At 40.4% G+C, this 19,878-nt stretch overlaps 1 protein-coding gene across 2 annotated transcripts in view; it reads right to left on the bottom strand.

Moving 5' to 3' along the window:
* The window catches only part of gpc6a (glypican 6a), a 743,431-nt gene that overhangs the window by 112,387 nt on the left and 611,166 nt on the right, over positions 1–19,878 (bottom strand). Inside the window, exon 7 of one of the 2 annotated variants that reach the window (XM_034192493.1) lies at positions 9,299–9,328. The exons of the other annotated variant lie outside the window; for it this stretch is intronic. Within the exon in view, the coding sequence (XP_034048384.1) occupies positions 9,299–9,328 (30 nt within the window). The remainder of the gene's footprint in view (positions 1–9,298; positions 9,329–19,878) is intronic. 2 annotated transcript variants of the gene reach the window in all.

The raw sequence follows: 19,878 nt of genomic DNA, 5'->3' as shown, positions 1-19,878 counted from the left end.
CTGACTTGTGATTTTACCACCTCCTGCTATCTATATGCAGTTTTCGCATCATCTGATCACAGTCTACATATTTCTGACGGCATCAAAACAACATCTGACACGATCTGATCACGGTTGATTGAGCTCTGAGATCGATTGGTCACAGTGGGCCAAGCAGTCACACCATGTGTCAGGCGCAGCTTTGACACATATGGCATGGGTCCGGTCCATACGTTGGTTGTACTCTGGTGTCCAGTACCGGCAGGGACTGTGCAAAGGGAGGAACACAGCGCTCCCTCCCACTCTGGGCCCATGTTTGCCATTGAGACGTTTGGACATCGAGCAGTCTTCGGCACCTTTTATGGCCATCTGACGGCAGTCTGTGTCATCTACCTGTTGTCCACATACACTTTGGATGCCATTGTGCAGGTGTGGACGAGGTAATCTGGATGCATTCTGACATGGCTGACCACACCTCTTTCCCTCCCGACTGCATCCGATTATGGCAATTTTTGCCATTTCGGCCTGGTTCCTGCACATTGTTGCTATTGCCTCTACTGGTGGTTGGCTCTCACTGCGGTACTGTATCACTTCCTGTTCTGGAGCACAGCGGTGTTTTGCTGTATCTGTTAGCTGTTTAATCTGCGCAGTTAGATTGATCTAGATAACGATTTGTTTCACGTGCCTTAACTAAAGCACTCCCTCTGCTGAATCACCTCTAAAATATTTACACATTATTCACTTTGTGTGTTTTTAGGAATCTGCTAGCTTAGTGCATCTATTAGCTCTTAGCCGGTTTAGCATGGCGGATTCTCCTGTCTCTCCCGCACTTTTCTGCTCTTGGTGTGAAATGTTTAGTTATTCCTCGGCCTCCTTTAGCAGTAATGGTACTTGTAATAAGTGTCGCTTATTCATAGCTTTGGAGACCAGGCTGGGCGAATTGGAGACTCGGCTCCGCACCTTGGAAAATCCTACAGCTAGCCAGGGCCCTGCAGTCGGTGCGGACCAAGGTAGCTTAGCCGCTGTTAGTTCCCCTCCAGCAGACCCGAGCAGGCGGGAAAGCAAGCCGACTGGGTGACTGTGAGGAGGAAGCGTAGTCCTAAAGAGAAGCCCCGTGTACACCGCCAACCCGTTGACATTTCTAACCATTTTTCCCCACTCGGCGACACACGTGCCGAGGATCAAACTCTGGTTATTGGCGACTCTGTTTTGAGAAATGTGAAGTTAGCGACACCAGCAACCATAGTCAATTGTCTTCCGGGGGCCAGAGCAGGCGACACTGAAGGAAATTTGAAACTGCTGGCTAAGGCTAAGCGTAAATTTGTTAAGATTGTAATTCACGTCAGCAGTAATGACACCCGGTTACGCCAATCGGAGGTCACTAAAATTAATATTGAATCGGTGGGTAACTTTGCAAAAACAATGTCGGACTCTTGTAGTTTTCTCTGGGCCCCTCCCCAATCGGACCAGGAGTGACATGTTTAGCCGCATGTTCTCCTTGAATTGCTGGCTGTCTGAGTGGTGTCCAAAAAATGAGGTGGGCTTCATAGATAATTGGCAAAGCTTCTGGGGAAAACCTGGTCTTGTTAGGAGAGACGGCATCCATCCCACTTTGGATGGAGCAGCTCTCATTTCTAGAAATCTGGCCAATTTTCTTAAATCCTCCAAACCGTGACTACCCAGGGTTGGGACCAGGAAGCAGAGTTGTAGTCTTACACACCTCTCTGCAGCTTCTCTCCCCCTGCCATCCCCTCATTACCCCATCCCCATATAGACGGTGCCTGCTCCCAGACCACCAACAACCAGTAAAAATCTATTTAAGCATAAAAATTCAAAAAGAAAAAATAATATAGCACCTTCAACTGCACCACAGACTAAAACAGTTAAATGTGGTCTATTAAACATTAGATCTCTCTCTTCTAAGTCCCTGTTAGTAAATGATATAATAATTGATCAACATATTGATTTATTCTGCCTTACAGAAACCTGGTTACAGCAGGATGACTATGTTAGTTTAAATGAGTCAACACCCCCGAGTCATACAAACTGTCAGAATGCTCGTAGCACGGGCCGAGGCAGAGGATTAGCAGCAATCTTCCACTCCAGCTTATTAATTAATCAAAAACCCAGACAGAGCTTTAATTCATTTGAAAGCTTGACTCTTAGTCTTGTCCATCCAAATTGGAAGTCCCCAAAACCAGTTTTATTTGTTGTTATCTATCGTCCACCTGGTCGTTACTGTGAGTTTCTCTGTGAATTTTCAGACCTTTTGTCTGACTTAGTGCTTAGCTCAGATAAGATAATTATAGTGGGCGATTTTAACATCCACACAGATGCTGACAATGACAGTCTCAACACTGCATTTAATCTATTGTTAGACTCGATTGGCTTTGCTCAAAATGTAAATGAGTCCACCCACCACTTTAATCATATCTTAGATCTTGTTCTGACTTATGGTATGGAAATTGAAGACTTAACAGTATTCCCTGAAAACCCCCTTCTGTCTGATCATTTCTTAACATTTACATTTACTCTGATGGACTACCCAGCACTGGGGAATAAGTTTCATTACAGTAGAAGTCTTTCAGAAAGCGCTGTAACTATGTTTAAGGATATGATTCCTTCTTTATGTTCTCCAATGCCATATACCAACACAGTGCAGAGTAGCTACCTAAACTCTGTGAGTGAGAGATTATCTCGTCAGTAGTTTTACATCCTCATTGAAGACAACTTTGGATGCTGTAGCTCCTCTGAAAAAGAGAGCCTTAAATCAGAAGTGCCTGACTCCGTGGTATAACTCACAAACTCGCAGCTTAAAGCAGATAACCTGTAAGTTGGAGAGGAAATGGCGTCTCACTAATTTAGAAGATCTTCACTTAGCCTGGAAAAAGAGTCTGTTGCTCTATAAAAAAAAAAGCCCTCCGTAAAGCTAGGACATCTTACTACTCATCACTAATTGAAGAAAATAAGAACAACCCCAGGTTTCTTTTCAGCACTATAGCCAGGCTGACAAAGAATCAGAGCTCTATTGAGCCGAGTATTCCTTTAACTTTAATTAGTAATGACTTCATGACTTTCTTTGTTAATAAAATTTTAACTCTTTGAGAAAAAATTACTCATAACCATCCCAAAGACATATTGTTATCTTTGGCTGCTTTCAGTGATGCCAGTATTTGGTTAGACTCTTTCTCTCCGATTGCTCTGTCTGAGTTATTTTCATTAGTTACTTCCTCCAAACCATCAGCATGTCTATTAGACCCCATTCTTACCAGGCTGCTCAAGGAAGCCCTACCATTAATTAATGCTTTGATCTTAAATATGATCAATCTATCTTTATTAGTTGGCTATGTACCACAGGCTTTTAAGGTGGCAGTAATTAAACCATTACTTAAAAAGCCATCACTTGACCCAGCTATCTTAGCTAATTATAGGCCAATCTCCAACCTTCCTTTTCTCTCAAAAATTCTTGAAAGGGTAGTTGTAAAACAGCTAACTGATCATCTGCAGAGGGATGGTCTATTTGAAGAGTTTCAGTCAGGGTTTAGAATTCATCATAGTACAGAAACAGCATTAGTGAAGGTTACAAATCATCTTCTTATGGCCTCAGACAGTGGACTCATCTCTGTGCTTGTTCTGTTAGACCTCAGTGCTGCTTTTGATACTGTTGACCATAAAATTTTATTACAGAAATTAGAGCATGCCATAGGCACTGCGCTGCGGTGGTTTGAATCATATTTATCTAATAGATTACAATTTGTTCATGTAAATGGGGAATCTTCTTCACAGACTAAGGTTAATTATGGAGTTCCACAAGGTTCTGTGCTAGGACCAATTGTATTCACTTTATACATGCTTCCCTTAGGCAGTATTATTAGACAGCATTGCTTAAATTTTCATTGTTATGCAGATGATACCCAGCTTTATCTATCCATGAAGCCAGAGGACACACACCAATTAGCTAAACTGCAGGCTTGTCTTAGAGACATAAAGACATGGATGACCTCTAATTTCCTGCTTTTAAACTCAGATAAAACTGAAGTTATTGTACTTGGCCCCACAAATCTTAGAAACATGGTGTCTAACCAGATCCTTACTCTGGATGGCATTACCCTGACCTCTAGTAATACTGTGAGAAATCTTGGAGTCATTTTTGATCAGGATATGTCATTCAATGCGCATATTAAACAAACATGTAGGACTGCTTTTTTGCATTTGCGCAATATCTCTAAAATTAGAAAGGTCTTGTCTCAGAGTGATGCTGAAAAACTAATTCTTGCATTTATTTTCTCTAGGCTGGACTATTGTAATTCCTTATTATCAGGTTGTCCTAAAACTTCCCTGAAAAGCCTTCAGTTAATTCAAAATGCTGCAGCTAGAGTACTGACAGGGACTAGAAGGAGAGAGCATATCTCACCCATACTGGCCTCTCTTCATTGGCTTCCTGTTAATTCTAGAATAGAATTTAAAATTCTTCTTCTTACTTATAAGGTTTGAATAATCAGGTCCCATCTTATCTTAGGGACCTCATAGTACCATATCACCCCAATAGAGCGCTTCGCTCTCAGACTGCAGGCTTACTTGTAGTTCCTAGAGTTTTTAAGAGTAGAATGGGAGGCAGAGCCTTCAGCTTTCAGGCTCCTCTCCTCTGGAACCAGCTCCCAATTTGGATCAGGGAGACACACACCCTCTCTACTTTTAAGATTAGGCTTTAAACTTTCCTTTTTGCTAAAGCTTATAGTTAGGGCTGGATCAGGTGACCCTGAACCATCCCTTAGTTATGCTGCTATAGACTTAGACTGCTGGGGGGTTCCCATGATGCACTGAGTGTTTCTTTCTCTTTTTGCTCTGCATGCACCACTCTGCATTTAATCATTAGTGATTGATCTCTACTCTCCTCCACAGCATGTAGCACTTTTCCATCTGCATCAGACGTTCAAAGCGCTTTGCAATTATGCTATACCCAATCACACAGACACGCTCACACACTGATGTCAGGATTCTGTCATACAAGACATGTACTGCACACCGAGAGCAACTCAGGGATTAAGGACCTTGCCCAAGGGTCCTTTGTGGTTTTCCAGTCAGGCTGGGGTTTGAAGCGAGGATCCTCTGGTCTGAAGCACAACACTTAACCACTAGACCATCACCTCCCCTGAAGAGAGTTTTACATCGGCATGAACTGAGACGGTGCTGACCAGGAAAGAAGCCCCTGCTCCAAAACTCATCCCCTTTAAGTGGGATTTTGAGCCTGTCTGGATTAGAAAACATCAAAATAAATTGAAACTTGTGCACCCCATTCTGTTTTTTTTTTTTTAAGTCGTTAATGAGGCATGCTGCACAATCATTCCACCCTGGCAGTTCCAGGACATCACTAATCACCCAAAATTATACTAACATTCATGTCCGTGATGAAGATATGTAAACCTCCGACCACAACTGCAGCACTACCTCATCCATGTTTTTCAGATGAGTTTGTAAGTGTTTGGTCATGCACACATCCTTTCTTCCTGCACACATTTGCTTTTCTATCACTTCACAGAGGTTATTCTTGGTAACAACAGTCCATAAAACCTTCCTCCAGCAGTCCTGTGGCTTATCGCTGATCAATATTTATCAATAACTGTTGCTTTTCTTTGGTACACCCATTCCATGTGTGTTTCTAAGCACACCAGTAATTTTTCATTTTCAGGACATTCTACATTGTTGGCTGTACCCGGTATATGCGCAGTGCCTCTCCTTCAGTAGAATTTGTTTCTGTCACTCAATCAATCAACTTCAATCAACTTTTTTTTTATATAGCGCCAAATCACAACAAACAGTTGCCCCAAGGCGCTTGAGCACTGGGGCAATGTGGTCTTCATGATGGTTTGTTCTTTTTAGCTTAGTCCAATTATAGCTCATGGGGAAGCTGGAGCCTATCCCAGAGGTCATTGGGCGCGAGGTAGGGTACACCCCGAACAGGCCGCCAATCCATTTCACTGCCACATACAGACATAAAACACAGCCACACTCACACCTACAGTCAATTTAGAGTCAACAGTTCACATAACGTGCATGGTTTTGGGAGAAAGCTAGAGCACCCAGAGGGATCTCACAGAAACTCACATGAAACTCCACTCAGAAAGGATAAGGGGAAAAGCGATCCAAGGACCTTCTTGCTGTGAGGCAGCAGTGCTAATCACTCAGCCACCATATCTTCATATATATTTAATGTGTGTTTAAACACGCAACCTGATTGGACACATGTGAGTCAAGAATAGACTAGAATAGAATAGAATAATTCTTTATTGTCCACTGATGTGGAAAATTGTCTTCGGCTCACCAGCACAAAAAAGACAACACTAAAATACAAACACAGTCATACAAACACACAAATAAAACAAAGATAAGATACATAAAATACATAGAAGTAAAGGAAGAAGTAGAATAAGACCTAGTAAGATAAATAAAATGTAAAATAAGATCTAATAAAATCAAATAAAACAGAAGTAAAGCAGTTCAGGTTTTTTTTTTTTTTTTTGTAGAGTGGTGACTTTGAGTTAATTATGGCGACGGCATTTGGTATAAAAGATTTTTTAAAAGAACCTTTGGCCAGAGGAGCTCTGTAGTGCCTCCCAGACTTCAAGAACTCAAACTGACAGGACAGAGGATGAGAGCTGTCTGCCAGGACTCTCTGAGCTTTCCTCCTCATCCTGTCAGTGTAAATGTGGGCCAGAGGCTTCTGGGGTTTTGTCCTTACATTTACAACTCAAGTGACCAAACCAAACACAAATGTGAAATGTTAAAATACTCTCAATATGTGCAGAATACACAAGCTAAAATCTGCGACTCAGAAGATAGAATAAAGATAGAATCAGTGTTTTCAGAGAAGCTCAAGTGACTGTCAAGAACTGTACCAAGATATTTAAAAGTTTCCACCGTTTCAACAAGCTGGCCATCGAGTGAAACTGGCTGTATCGTCAGTACAGCCAGTACTGACAGCTGCGCATGTCCTACTGAACAAAACAAAAAAACCCACCTTTCAGTCATGTGTTCTATTCGCGCTCCTCAACATTCTGTGGTATGGAAAATACGTGTAACCACTCAAGGAGTAAATAACAGGAAATCAAGGCTGGCATTTCAAATTGTCTTCTCATAATCATGTTTTGATATCAAATTCGTGTCTTTGTTAATTGTGCAACAAAAACAAAGACTGGTCTTCCAATATCTTTGTTTGGAACTGCATCTTTCTTACCCATATAAGCCTACAGTTGGAGCTGGGCATAACCTCAGCATGTACTGTTCAGGAAAACACACACGGACATACATATATCACTATATATGAGTAAATTATTTAGAGTCTCCAAGAGGGCAGTAACTAAGGATGTATTGTGCAGCAGTGGTCCCCTCCAAGTTGCATACAAACCTTTTGTGAAGGAATTGGTTCATTCAGTATTTGGAGTTTATCAAAACAGTAACATTTCTCACACTATTTCTTTCATTAAGAGAATCATTTTCTGAAGCAAATGTTCCAATTACAGTTTTAACATTTGAAAGCATCCTATGCTTTGAAAGCTTCAAAACATAAGATGCATGTCTAAGTTGATTGTTTCATTGAGCACCTCAGGCCTTTTGATACAGTGACTACGCTTATATGCAGCCAATAACCCTTTCATAACCGGAATATTAGCAATAACCCAGTTGTGCACGGCCATGTAAAACCCGCAAAAACCCAAATATGCTCATATTCCAGTTTTTAAAAACCCGAATAAGACCCCTGGGTAACTCCTTTTCTAACCCGAATATCAGGTCATATAAACGTGCATCGGGATATCCCCATAGAAAGGAACATTATTTTGTGTTCTGCCCATGTCCTATCCGCAAGGATTCTTGGTCTTTTGAGTACGGCAACTACTACCACCAGACAGCACAGAAGCAGAGGACAGCGCATTGTGTTCTGCGTCCTTATCAGGCAGGCCGGTCGCGGCACCGGTCGGCATCACCGCGATTGTTCTCACTGCCTCCAGTGCGCTTACTGAGTCTGCGGGCTCGGTAATTGCCACAGCGGGAAACTCACACCGCCCCCCTCTCTGCTGTGCGGAGCTGTGCCAACTCTGGCAACAGGTCCAGAGACTACGCTCGCTGTTTTGATGCGGAGCACTCCTGTATTTGCGGAAAAATCCACAGCGCCGCAGGGTCTCGGTATACCGCAGCCGCAGAGCTCCGTGGCCATGACTTGGATTCTTCGCGGGTCCCGCATCCATACCCCCGGAGACAGTGAGCGAAGGGAGAGCACGTGCATTGTGTTCTGCGTATGTCTGCTTATAATCTTCTCGCGTAGAAGAAAAAAAAGTGTTTACACAGGAGAGAAAAGTGAGAAAATGTTAATGCCTGTTTGAGAAAAGTGTATAGTGAGGAGTTTTACAGCCTTAAAACATCTATAATAATTGTAAAAACTAATGCTGACTATTTCGCAGATTTTGCCTATTGCGGGTTATTTTTAAAACGTAACTCCCGTGATAAACAAGGGACCACTGTACTTCATTAGTTTCGTGAAAGACATGAATATAATGTCTTTTATTGATGGTAGAAAGTACCAAGATAGTGACATTTACAAGAAGGTGGCGGAAAAGTTACGCAAAGCAGGATTTGCATGAAGGACAGACCAAATCAAGCACTGGTGGAAGACGTGCGTCGCTGTTTCGATGGGGATATTCCAAATGATACCAACGACCATGTATACAGGAGTAACTGTCTGCTTAAGCATGTAAATGGGTTATTCCTAATGATTCAGAAACCGGAATATTGACCTTATCCCAAATATTAACGGCATGTAAACGTAGCCAGTGACTTATTTAGCAAAGTGTTTCCTTTTCGTATCAGATGCAATTGGTGCATTTGGTTCAAACTGTCAAAAGCCTTCTTTCTATCTGCATGAGGACCATTACAGCATACAGTGATGGTCTCCAATCAACCTGAGCTAACTGTGTTTCATTTATGAAAAAGAGAAGACTTTGAACAACAGAAAAATCACCAGGATCCAAATACTGGGACTTGTTAAAAGGCAACAACTGAACCTGCTGATGCAGCGCACAGCTAACATAAATTATTTTATTTTTCACAAAGAAAACAAAAAGAAAACTTGTCAATTTTACACAAAGAACCATTGCTATAAGGAAAATAAATGGTTCAACAGCAGTAAATAAACCAGCGTGTCACAATAAAACTAATCAATATCAAGTTTAAATAATGTAAATATCTTTGGCTCTATGGACAAGTTGATTAAAACACCACAAGATGAACGACTTAGTAAAAGTAAGAGGAGTAATGGAATGCTTACACTGTGTTGCATTGTCCTCCAGACATCCCTCTGGGAGCAGCAGAGAAATGAAGAAGAAAGAGATTTAATTGGACATTGGCAGAATGGAGAAACTGAGTGACAGGACAGGACAAAATGAATGTCTATAAGTTAGTGAAGTAAAAAGTTTAATGATGAATGGTGCTGTTGAAATACCCCACCCCCCAACCCCATCTCAAAGTGAGAATCAGCAGCTCAACTGTTTTGTTCAGAATGTGCTTCACACTGAATGAATTGGCTTTCAGGTGGAGAATACCGTTGAAGGAAGAAACCGTCTGAGAGTATGTCATGGATGCGTAAAACACAAACGGGCTTCATGGCCCCTTCACACATAACACGAAGTTGGGCGAAAGAAGTAGAAAACGGCCAAAAAAGGGCGAATGGCTAACAGGCTGCAGAAAGCATTTTGAGCCATCTACAAAGGTAATTATTTGACTTGTTTACATTGCCAAGGCTTGATAAAACAGTTGCATGTTTTTTCCTTCTTGTCTGCAGCTGTTACAGCATTTATTCCTGTTTATAACAGATTTAACTTCTTGTTATAATCGTTCAGACGAGGTGTGCTCTGGTGTGATCCACTGATGTCACCGCTCACCCTGTTCACTGCTTGTTTACTCCAATCAACTTGTCCAAGTCCAGCAAATGCTCCAGAGGCTGTATTGTTGGTGTGAATGGTGATGCCGACAGTCCGAGTGCGCTTCTTTTATGACCGCAATGCAGATGCTGTGCATGCGCAAACGTGTGTGATGCATTCATAATACACCTGTAATACTGCCATGATAAGCAATGCGTCAGATCAGTTTCCTCACTACATGCGTTATACAACCGTGATTATTCATCATATATTCGCTATACATTATTAATATATCCAGAATTCATACTGGGACATTTGTCATTTTTAGCCATTTTTGTTGCGGACGACAACGAATGCCCGTAATTTGTGTACTCAATTCATGAGCAATTAATCCTCTCCCCAGTGGGACCAGGCCCTTAGGGAGATGACCAGGGAGGATCCTCAAAAAATGTCCTAACCACCTCAACAGGTTGTGTTCGATACAAAGGATCAGTGGGTTGACTCTGTGTCCATCTCTGATATTTAAGATTCTCAGCATGTCTTGGAGTGTAAGCCCACATACCCAATGCTCTTTTCTGCCACTTGTATCTACAATCTTGTTTCTTTCAGTCATTACCCAAAATTCATGACCATAGATGAGGATAGGAGTGTAAATCTACTGGTAAACCAAGAGTCTCGCCTTCTGGTTCAGCTCTTTCTTCAGTATGATGGTCCAGAACAGCATCCGCGGGACCTTAGAAGCTGCCCCTGTCTGTCTACTGATCTCATGCTCAAGCTTACCTCCACTCATGAACAAGACTCTGATATACTTGCGATGTACGAAATTACATATATAAAGTGCCAACACTTCTAAGCACAGCATTTCCTTTACTACTCTACTTGGGATCATCAGTTAGATTCCCTGTTAGTCAGAAACATCACTAAAGTGCCACTGAGGAAGGTGTTTATTTATGCTCCACTTGCTTACGTAATTCTATTCATGAATTTCAACTGGTGTAAACATCACATGTCCACATATCCCACACATCCTTTACGTCAGCAAAGACATTAAGAAAAATATCACTAAATGACAGAATAAAATGTCTTGAAAGTTTCTGACAACATCAAACATGGCAACAAAGAAGTTGTAATACTGTATTTACCCCAAAAGAAACAAAAGCACAGTCATCAGTGCACATAGTGGCCTGTGTGGCCATTAAATACTTCATGACAAGAGTATACATCAAAATATACCATTATTAGTGGTCTTATTCATATACTTTTGCTTTAAGTTTGTGTCTCGCTTGAACTTTGGTGACACTGCCCAGTGGTACAGATGTTCTTATCTATATTTAGTGTTGACAATAAATGAGCCCTTAATCCAAAAACTGCTTCCAGTGTACCGTTGAGCATCTTGCATGGCTGCACACTGACACCGATGCATGTATGAATTGGTGAATGTGAGACATCATTGTAAAGCACTGTGGAAATGCCAGCCATTTTCCATTGACTCTGCTCTAGCATAGTTTCTATTTTCATCCAATAATTGTCCAGAGGTGGGAAATCCCAGCTTCAGCGAGTAAAACTCCAAACACATTTCTTCCATCCATCCACTAAACCATCCGATTCTAATTAGGTCAACTCTTCAAACAGGTAGATGCCCAAATCTGTGAAATCACCTGTATTAGGTGGAGAGGTAGAAACATTATATGGTTGGACTTTTATTCACTGAAGCAGGGATTGCCCACCTTTGTCTTGGAATGCATTAAATCTCAAAGGACAATTAATATGTTTAATAAACTGATGATGTAACAGAAAAAAGAAATAATGCAAAGTGCAAATATAATTTGCTAAATGGGATGAATGATATAAAAAATGTAATGGCTTGAATGAATACACTACCAGTTGTGATAACTTATTTCACAGGCTAAAACTGCAATTATTATTCCCCTTGTTGTGAACATGTGGAGCTAATGGAATCTTTTTTTCAGGCAGTAATTATGATTTTGACTAAAAGCATACAAGCTCAAAAGCTTTGTGCTTTCATTTCTAGTCTTGAAAATAAATTCTAACGTATGGCCAAAATGCATCTCATCAAGAAGTAAGTGCAGTTAGTGGATGGAATAAATTATTCCTTTGAACAGGCACATCTGTTGCTAAAACAAGGCTTAATAGAGCTTAAAGATGGGATAATAGGCACATCATTGCATTTTTTGCAAGAAAATGTGAAGTAGTAAGTTTAGGTTTTCTGAAAGGACACACTCAAAAGAATGGAAGATGGGCTGTGGTGGACATTCTGCATACTTGAGAGTTTCTACAGGATGTACTCATACAGACTGCCTCCTACACAGCTTGGATTCGTGGCTTGGGGTTCTTGTTTTAGACTTACCAGCACAGCACTTTTGTGGAATTAGACACAGGTCATTACTCTGTACCTGCCATTAAACGCACTTGGAGGAAGTGGGGTAACTGTATGCAACATGTCTGCAACCTCAAAAATGTGTCTGAACAGATTTGACTAACTCTAACCCTGTGTGCAGAGCAGGAACCTCTGTGGGAAAGGAGTTGGACTGCCAATATACAGACTGAGGTTCAATTCTATGCATGTGGTTCTGGTTAACTATCTGTGTCTGCAGACAACACACTTGATCTGCATTGTTCAAGTCCCCAGCCCCCCCCCCCACCTGTAAATGTCTAGCATTAATACTAACTTAAATTTATATAGTGACTTTCAAGGTACCCAAGGCCCTGGTTGGGGATGTCACTGATGATGGTTTGGCATTCCTTCCAGGTAGAGTTGTAGACTCTCATCTGCTTCACGCTATAGTATCTGGGAATAAGCACCAACACAAATGGGCCTCAAAGCCTCTATAGAGCTTACGTCTGACACTGTATGAAAAAAATGCAGTACTATTCTCACAAATGACCATTAATTGGCATATGAATTGGGAAATGGTCAAATTATTGGACATCATCAACACCTTTTCAAAGCAAAATAAATATGCCTTTGTCAACTTTTGCAAGTTCTAGCTCACATAAGTAGAGGAGGTAGCTCAACAGGACACAGGTTGAACTACTAATACCAGTGAAGCACTGCGCAGTGGCGTGGAGCTTGCTCATGGTACACTGCATCCCAAACAGGAAGTGCCAAATTTTGAGACCACAGTGAAGCAGGAAATGTCAAATGTTGAACACTTCCTGGATCGACACTTCCTGGATTAACAGACGAGATCTCATGGGAACTTGCGGGAATACAGTGGCAAGGTCACACTGAAGAGGAAATGCCAAATTTTGAGTCCACAGTGAAACAGGAAATGTCAAATGATGAACATTTCCTGCATTGACAGGATGTGAGATCTCATGGGATCTTGTGGGAATTCTGCGGCAAGTTGAGACTGAAACAGGAAGTGCCAAATTTAAGTCCACAGTATTTTTTTATATAATTCCCCCTAATTTTGATCTGCTTTTTAAAATTAACCTGTTCTTTGGTATGTTGTTCTTTTGCCCCGCGTGGCGCTTGCGCTGCCAGGCAGGGCATATGGCATTCGGGTTGTCTGTCCATCCATCCGTCCTTCCGTCTGTCCGGCCGCAATTCGTTCGCTGCAATGTAGCTCGGCACCTATTGCCCGCAAAAACTTCATATTTGGTGGGTACCTGCCTTGGAGGAGTACTTCACATAAGTTCAAAGACCAGTGACATTGACCTACTTTTGAAGGTCACCAATGGTCACAACTGTCATACCCTTTGCCACAATGTAGCTCGGCACCTTTTGCTCACAGAAACTTCATATTTGGTGGGTATTTGCCTTGGAGGAGTACTTCACATGGGTTTGAAGGCCGGTGACCTTGACCTACTTTCCAAGGTCACAACTGCCGAATCCTTTGCCGCAACATAGCTGAGCACCTATTGCTTGCAAAAACTTCATATTTGGTGGGTACATGCCTTGGAGGAATACTTCGCATGGGTTCGAAGGCTGGTGACCTTGACCTACTTTTAAAAAATTACCAATAGTTGAATGAATGAATGAAAATGAATGAATGAATGAATGAAAACTATTTCGAACATTTGATACAACAACAATTACAAGATAGATCAGTAAAGACAACAACAAAAAAGTTCCTACTGTGTACCCAACATGTCCGAAAAGGGGTAGGGTGAAGCATCAGCTTATTTATCCCTACCCCTTCTTCCCCACAACCAGTAATACCCTTTGCCACATATACACATAGATTCCTACACACCTAAACCGATATCAATATATATATATACATATATATATCCATCAACATACATACACATATATATATACATATACACACACATATACATACATACACATATACACACATATATACACAAACATAAATATACACCTACACATACCTACTTACATACAAAATACTATATATTTACAAGCCGAAGCAAAAAACAAAAACACCCTAACCCTCATTACCCTTCCTCCTCCCTATACCTAGAAAAAAACATATTTTTGTACCGCTGTTTGAACTGGTTCATGCTTGGACATTGCTTGAGCCCCACTCCCAATCTGTTCCACATCCTCACCCCACAGACAGAAATACAGAAACCTTTTAATGTTGTTCGTGCCCACTGATGCTTTAAATTAAATTTACCCCTCAGACTGTAATCCCCTGATCTGTTAAAAAACATATTTTTAATATTTGCTGGAAGTAAATTGTTTATTACTTTATACACGATTTGTACTGTTTGAAAATGAACCAAATCTGTGAATTTTAAGAATCTGGATTGTAAAAATAGTGGATTTGTATGATCTCTATAGCCAGTATTATGAATAATTCTTATAGCTCTTTTCTGCATTACTGATAGTGATTGTGTTGTTGTTATATGGCTGGGGGGGCCTGGCTGCCGGTTTGTTTCTGTCTTTTGGTTTTCCTCCCAGGTGGCGTGCGTTTGGGACTGAGTGGCTGTGTTGCTGAGGCTGTCAGGACCTCACCCTGATCACCTGCGACTCGTCAGGACTCACAGCTGTGGTGCATCTGGATGGATTGGAACATGTTGGCATTTAAGACTGGAGTGCACAGTGTGTATTTGCCAGAGACTCGACCTTGTGACCAGACGGGTGAGATCGTCGTCTCGGGAGCCATCTCATCAGCAGCGGATGCTGAGAACGTCCAGGTTTGATGCACAGTCTGTGAAAGAGGAGGGGGTGAGGTTTCACGCTCGTCAGCACACTTCCTGAGGTACGTTAGATTTTGTGACTAACAGTTATACAGTCAGTAAATGTGGTGTCCCTCACACCTTATTGTATTGAGCTGTTTGTTAGTCATGTATCAGCTTCCACTGCAGTGGAGTTTTGTGAACTGGATGTTCCATGCCTGCAGGTTGGGAAGCTGATCAGTAATCAAGCCAGGAAGTGTTTGCTGTTTGTACACCTTTAAGTGTTCTGTGTGTAGAGTGTGGACTCACATAATGGTTCCTTCTTTCACAGACTCGGTTGTTGCGGCCACCTGGGGGGTGTCGGCGGGGTCCTTGGGTCCGAAACAGCTTCTGGCTCCGGACCGTTAGCGCTGCTGGGAGCGCACCACGCCAGACCGCACCTTTTTGTTATTATCACTGTTATGTATTAAATTCAGTTAGCCTTTGTACCGTGCTCTGCTTATTTCATACTGGGTCCTTCAAACGCTGGTCGGTTCTCCGAGCTGCGTCCGACACATAACAGTTGTACCTTTATAAGTATTACCCCATACCTCTGCACAGTACTGTAAATATGGTAAAACCAGTGAGCAGTAAAGAATGCGGAGTGAGTTGTGGTCCAGAATATGTTTCGCTTTGTTTAGAACTGAAATGCTTCTTGACAGTTTACTTTGTATATGTTTTATATGAGTCTTCCAGTTTATCTTATCATCTATTATCACCCCCAGAAACTTATTTTCATGTACCCTTTCAATATCTACCCCCTCGACATGTAACTGAACCTGTATGTCTGTATTACAATAGCCAAATAACATGTATTTTGTTTTACTTAAGTTTAATGATAATTTGTTTCTGTCAAACCATATTTTCAATTTTCCCATTTCTATACTGATCCTCCTCAGTAACTCCTGCAAATCCCCCCCTGAACAAAAAATGCTTGTGTCATCTGCAAATAATACTAATTTTAATATTTTGGAAACATTGACAATATCATTTATATAAATTAGAAACAGTTTTGGACCCAATACTGACCCCTGTGGGACGCCACAAGCATTGTCCAAGCATGATGATGTATATTCCCCCAACTTCACAAACTGTTTTCTGTTACTTAAGTAGCTTCTCACCCAGTGCAACACCAACCCCCTAATCCCATACTGTTCAAATTTACTGATTAATATGTCATGATTGATTGTATCAAAAGCCTTTTTAAGGTCTATGAATATTCCAACTGAATGTAATTTGTGGTCTATGGCGTTTGTAATCTCCTCAACTGATTCTATTAATGCAAGTGATGTTGAACTATGTGCTCAGAATCCATATTGACTATCAGTAAGTAATTTATGTTTATTTATGAATTTGTCTAATCTATTATTGAATAACTTTTCTAATAATTTGGAAAATTGTGGAAGCAAAGAAACAGGTCTATAATTTGTGAAGTGGTGTCTATCCCCAGTCTTATACAGCGGCACAACCTTAGCTATTTTCATTTGATTGGGAAATTTACCGGTTTGAAATGATAAGTTACAGATGTATGTTAATGGTTCTACAATCCATTCAATGACCTGTTTTACCACCACCATATCAATTTCATTTAAATCGGTAGATGTTTTATATTTACAATTATTCACAATGTCTATAATTTCTTTTCCATCCACTGCTGTGAGGAACATTGAAACAGGGACTTCTTTCTATGAGATTATTATCCCAATCCTCAGGTTGGGAATTGGGATTTTTTTCTCCCAAGCTTGGTCCAATATTTACAAAAAAATTATTAAAACCGTTGACTACCTCATCCTTATTTTCCTTCTTGACATTATTATCAATGAAATACTGAGGGTAACTGTTTTTTATTACCATTTTTGATAATGCTATTTAATATATCCCATATTCCTTTAATATTGTTTTTGTTATTATATAATATGTTACTATAATATTCCTTCCTACATACCCGTATAATATTAGTTAATCTATTTTTGTATTTCTTATATCTATTTTCTGCCTCTTTAGTCTTTAGTTTTATGAATTCTCTATACAGTGTATTTTTCTTATTACATGCATTTCGTAACCCTTTCGTCATCCATGGTCGATCTTGGATTTTGTTTTCTGTAGTCTTGTTTAATTGGACAATTTTTATCATATAATGATGTAAATATTTGTAAAAAAGTTTCATATGCACTATCAACATCACTTTCACTGTATACCTTTTCCCAGTTTTGCTCCTGTAAATCCTTCTTTAGTGTGTTCATGTTTTCCTCTGTCCGCACTCACCTGTATTTTATTTTCTCCTCTGGCTGATTCCGCCGATGGTTTCTATTATAAACGATGAAAACTGGTAGATGATCACTAATGTCATTGATTAATAATCCACTCAGTGTTATTCTCAATATCATTGCTGAATATATTATCAATTAAGGTAGCACTATGGGATGTAATTCTGCTTGGCCTGGTGATTTTTGGATATAAACTCATACTGTACATTATACTGATAAATTCATCTGTTATTTTGTGCTTATTTGGATTGAGCAGATCAATATTTAAGTCACCACAAATGAACACAGTTTTTTGATTAGTTTTTGAGAACATTTTTCCCATACAGTCAGTGAATGTTTCAATACTAGATCCTGGTGCTCTATATATACAGCTGACTAATACATTTTTGCTTTTTTCTTCACATATTTCAATAGTTATACATTCTAATAAGTTATCAATCACAGTTGTCATATTGTCTACTATTTTATAATCCATGTTCTTATCCACATACACAGCCACTCCTCCTCCACTCTTATTCTGTTTACACAATTAAATTCATATCCATCCAGTTCAAAATCCATTCCTTTATCTTCATTGATCCATGTTTCTGATATAGCAATTATGTTAAATATTTTTTTAAATTGACTTAAATATTCTTTAATGTTGTTAAAGTTTGCATATAGACTTCTGCTGTTGAAATGGATTATTGATAATTTGTTATCTGTTTTAATGATCTGATTAAACTGTTCATCTGTATAATAGCAACAACTGTCATTGATATTTGAGAAGAAATTATTGTCCGGGTCTATATCGTGCTCCAAGTCCAGTACATTGTGGTCTGTGTATTTAAATGTTCTCAGTTCTACTTTTCCATGATCAGCAATCCTTTGAGTTATATCCTTCTTGTCTCCAGATGTAGATGATGTAGTAGATGAATATGTTCCTCTGGTCTGTGTCATGGTGTTGTGATGTGTTTGTGTCCTCATACCTTATTGGTCGTATTTGTCCAGATCCTCGATGTTCCTGATTACCATAACCTTCGCTTGTTCTGGTGTTCCATTCAATTTGATAAATGTTTTGCAGTTGGATGTCCATGTCTGCTGAATTTTTCCCTGCTTTTTTAAGAAACGAGCTTTCCTGGCGATGTCTGCGTTTCTTTTGGTCAGATGTAATAATAACGTCATTCATCCTTGTGTACTGTTCCAACTCCGCAACACGGTTCTCCAGGTGCACCAGACGCCAGTCTTTCTCTGCATTCTGGATCTGGAGAGCCTTCACTTCTTCCACCAGCTCCATAATGGATTTCTGCTGCATTTTAACAACAGAGATTTCCTCAGACAAAAAGTCCAGGGACTTTTTGATATCGTCTCCCTCCTCCGCCGTCAGTGCCTTCTTCGGACCCATGGTCAGATAACTCCGCGCTGGCACCTTGGGCCTCGGTAAAGCCGCGCCGGTGGAACTGCGCTGACGCCTTGGGCTTCATGTGGAGCTACGCCGGTGAAAAACAATCCTCAGTAGCTGTATTTAATTACAGCACCGCGTGAGAAGTTCAGAGTGGCGTCACAGCAACAAACAATCCAAGAGAAGCAAGTTGCATTTGCATAGTTGCATTTGTTCGAAGGCTACCAACATTTTATGGTCACTGTTGGCCACATCCTCTAAATAAATGTAATGTCAATCTCCAGTTTTTCCACTGTGTATCCCAGTTTACATCAAACACATGAGGGTTCAACCAAATACCTACCCCACACATGTACATATTACTGCACTTTACATGGAAAATAGTACCGCACGTGGGGCATTTCATGATAAATGTCTCTAGTTGCTGTTGTCTTTAATTCTCTGTAAGGTTTCTGTGTAACTTTTGTTTCTCTCATTGATTATTAAAAATCTGTGTTAAAACAGTCACATGTTGAACACTTCCTGGTTTGACAATAAATGAAATCTCGTGGGATCTTGCAGGAATACAGTGCCACAGTTCCCACTGAAAGAGGAAGTGCCAAACTTTGAGCCCACAGTGAAACAAGAAATATCAAATGTTGAACACTTTGTGGATTGACAAGACAGGAGATTTCATGGGATGTTGCGGGAATTCAATGTCAAGTTGAGACTGAAACAGGGAGTGCCACATTTGAGCCCACAGTGAAACAGGAAATGTCAAATGTTGAACACTTCCTGCATTGACAGTATATGAGATGTCATGGGATGTCCTGGGAATTCTGTGGCAAGTTGAGACTGAAACAGGAAGTGCCAAATTTTGAGTCCACAGTGAAACAGTAAATGTCAAATGTGTTTAACTTTGGACAGATTTTTTTAATATATAATTCCCCCTAGTTTTGATCTGATTTTTTAAATTAACCTCTTCTTTGGTATGTTGGTTTTGCTGTTGTGTCCAAACAGCTGTAAGGTTTCTGTTTAACATTTTTGTTTGTCTCATTCAATAATAAAAAAAAATAAAAAAAGTCAAATGTTGAATCAGGAAGTGCCTGGTTTGACAATAAACAAAATCTTGTGGGATTTCATTGGAATTCAATGGCAAGTTGAGATTGAAACAGGAAGTGCCAAATTTCGAGCCCACAGTGAAACA

Source organism: Thalassophryne amazonica, chromosome 2 (genome assembly GCF_902500255.1).
Source record: "Thalassophryne amazonica chromosome 2, fThaAma1.1, whole genome shotgun sequence".
Classification (NCBI taxonomy): Eukaryota; Metazoa; Chordata; class Actinopteri; order Batrachoidiformes; family Batrachoididae; genus Thalassophryne; species Thalassophryne amazonica.
The sequence above is the reverse complement of the archived record's forward strand: the minus strand, read 5'-3'. Positions and strand labels throughout refer to the sequence as shown.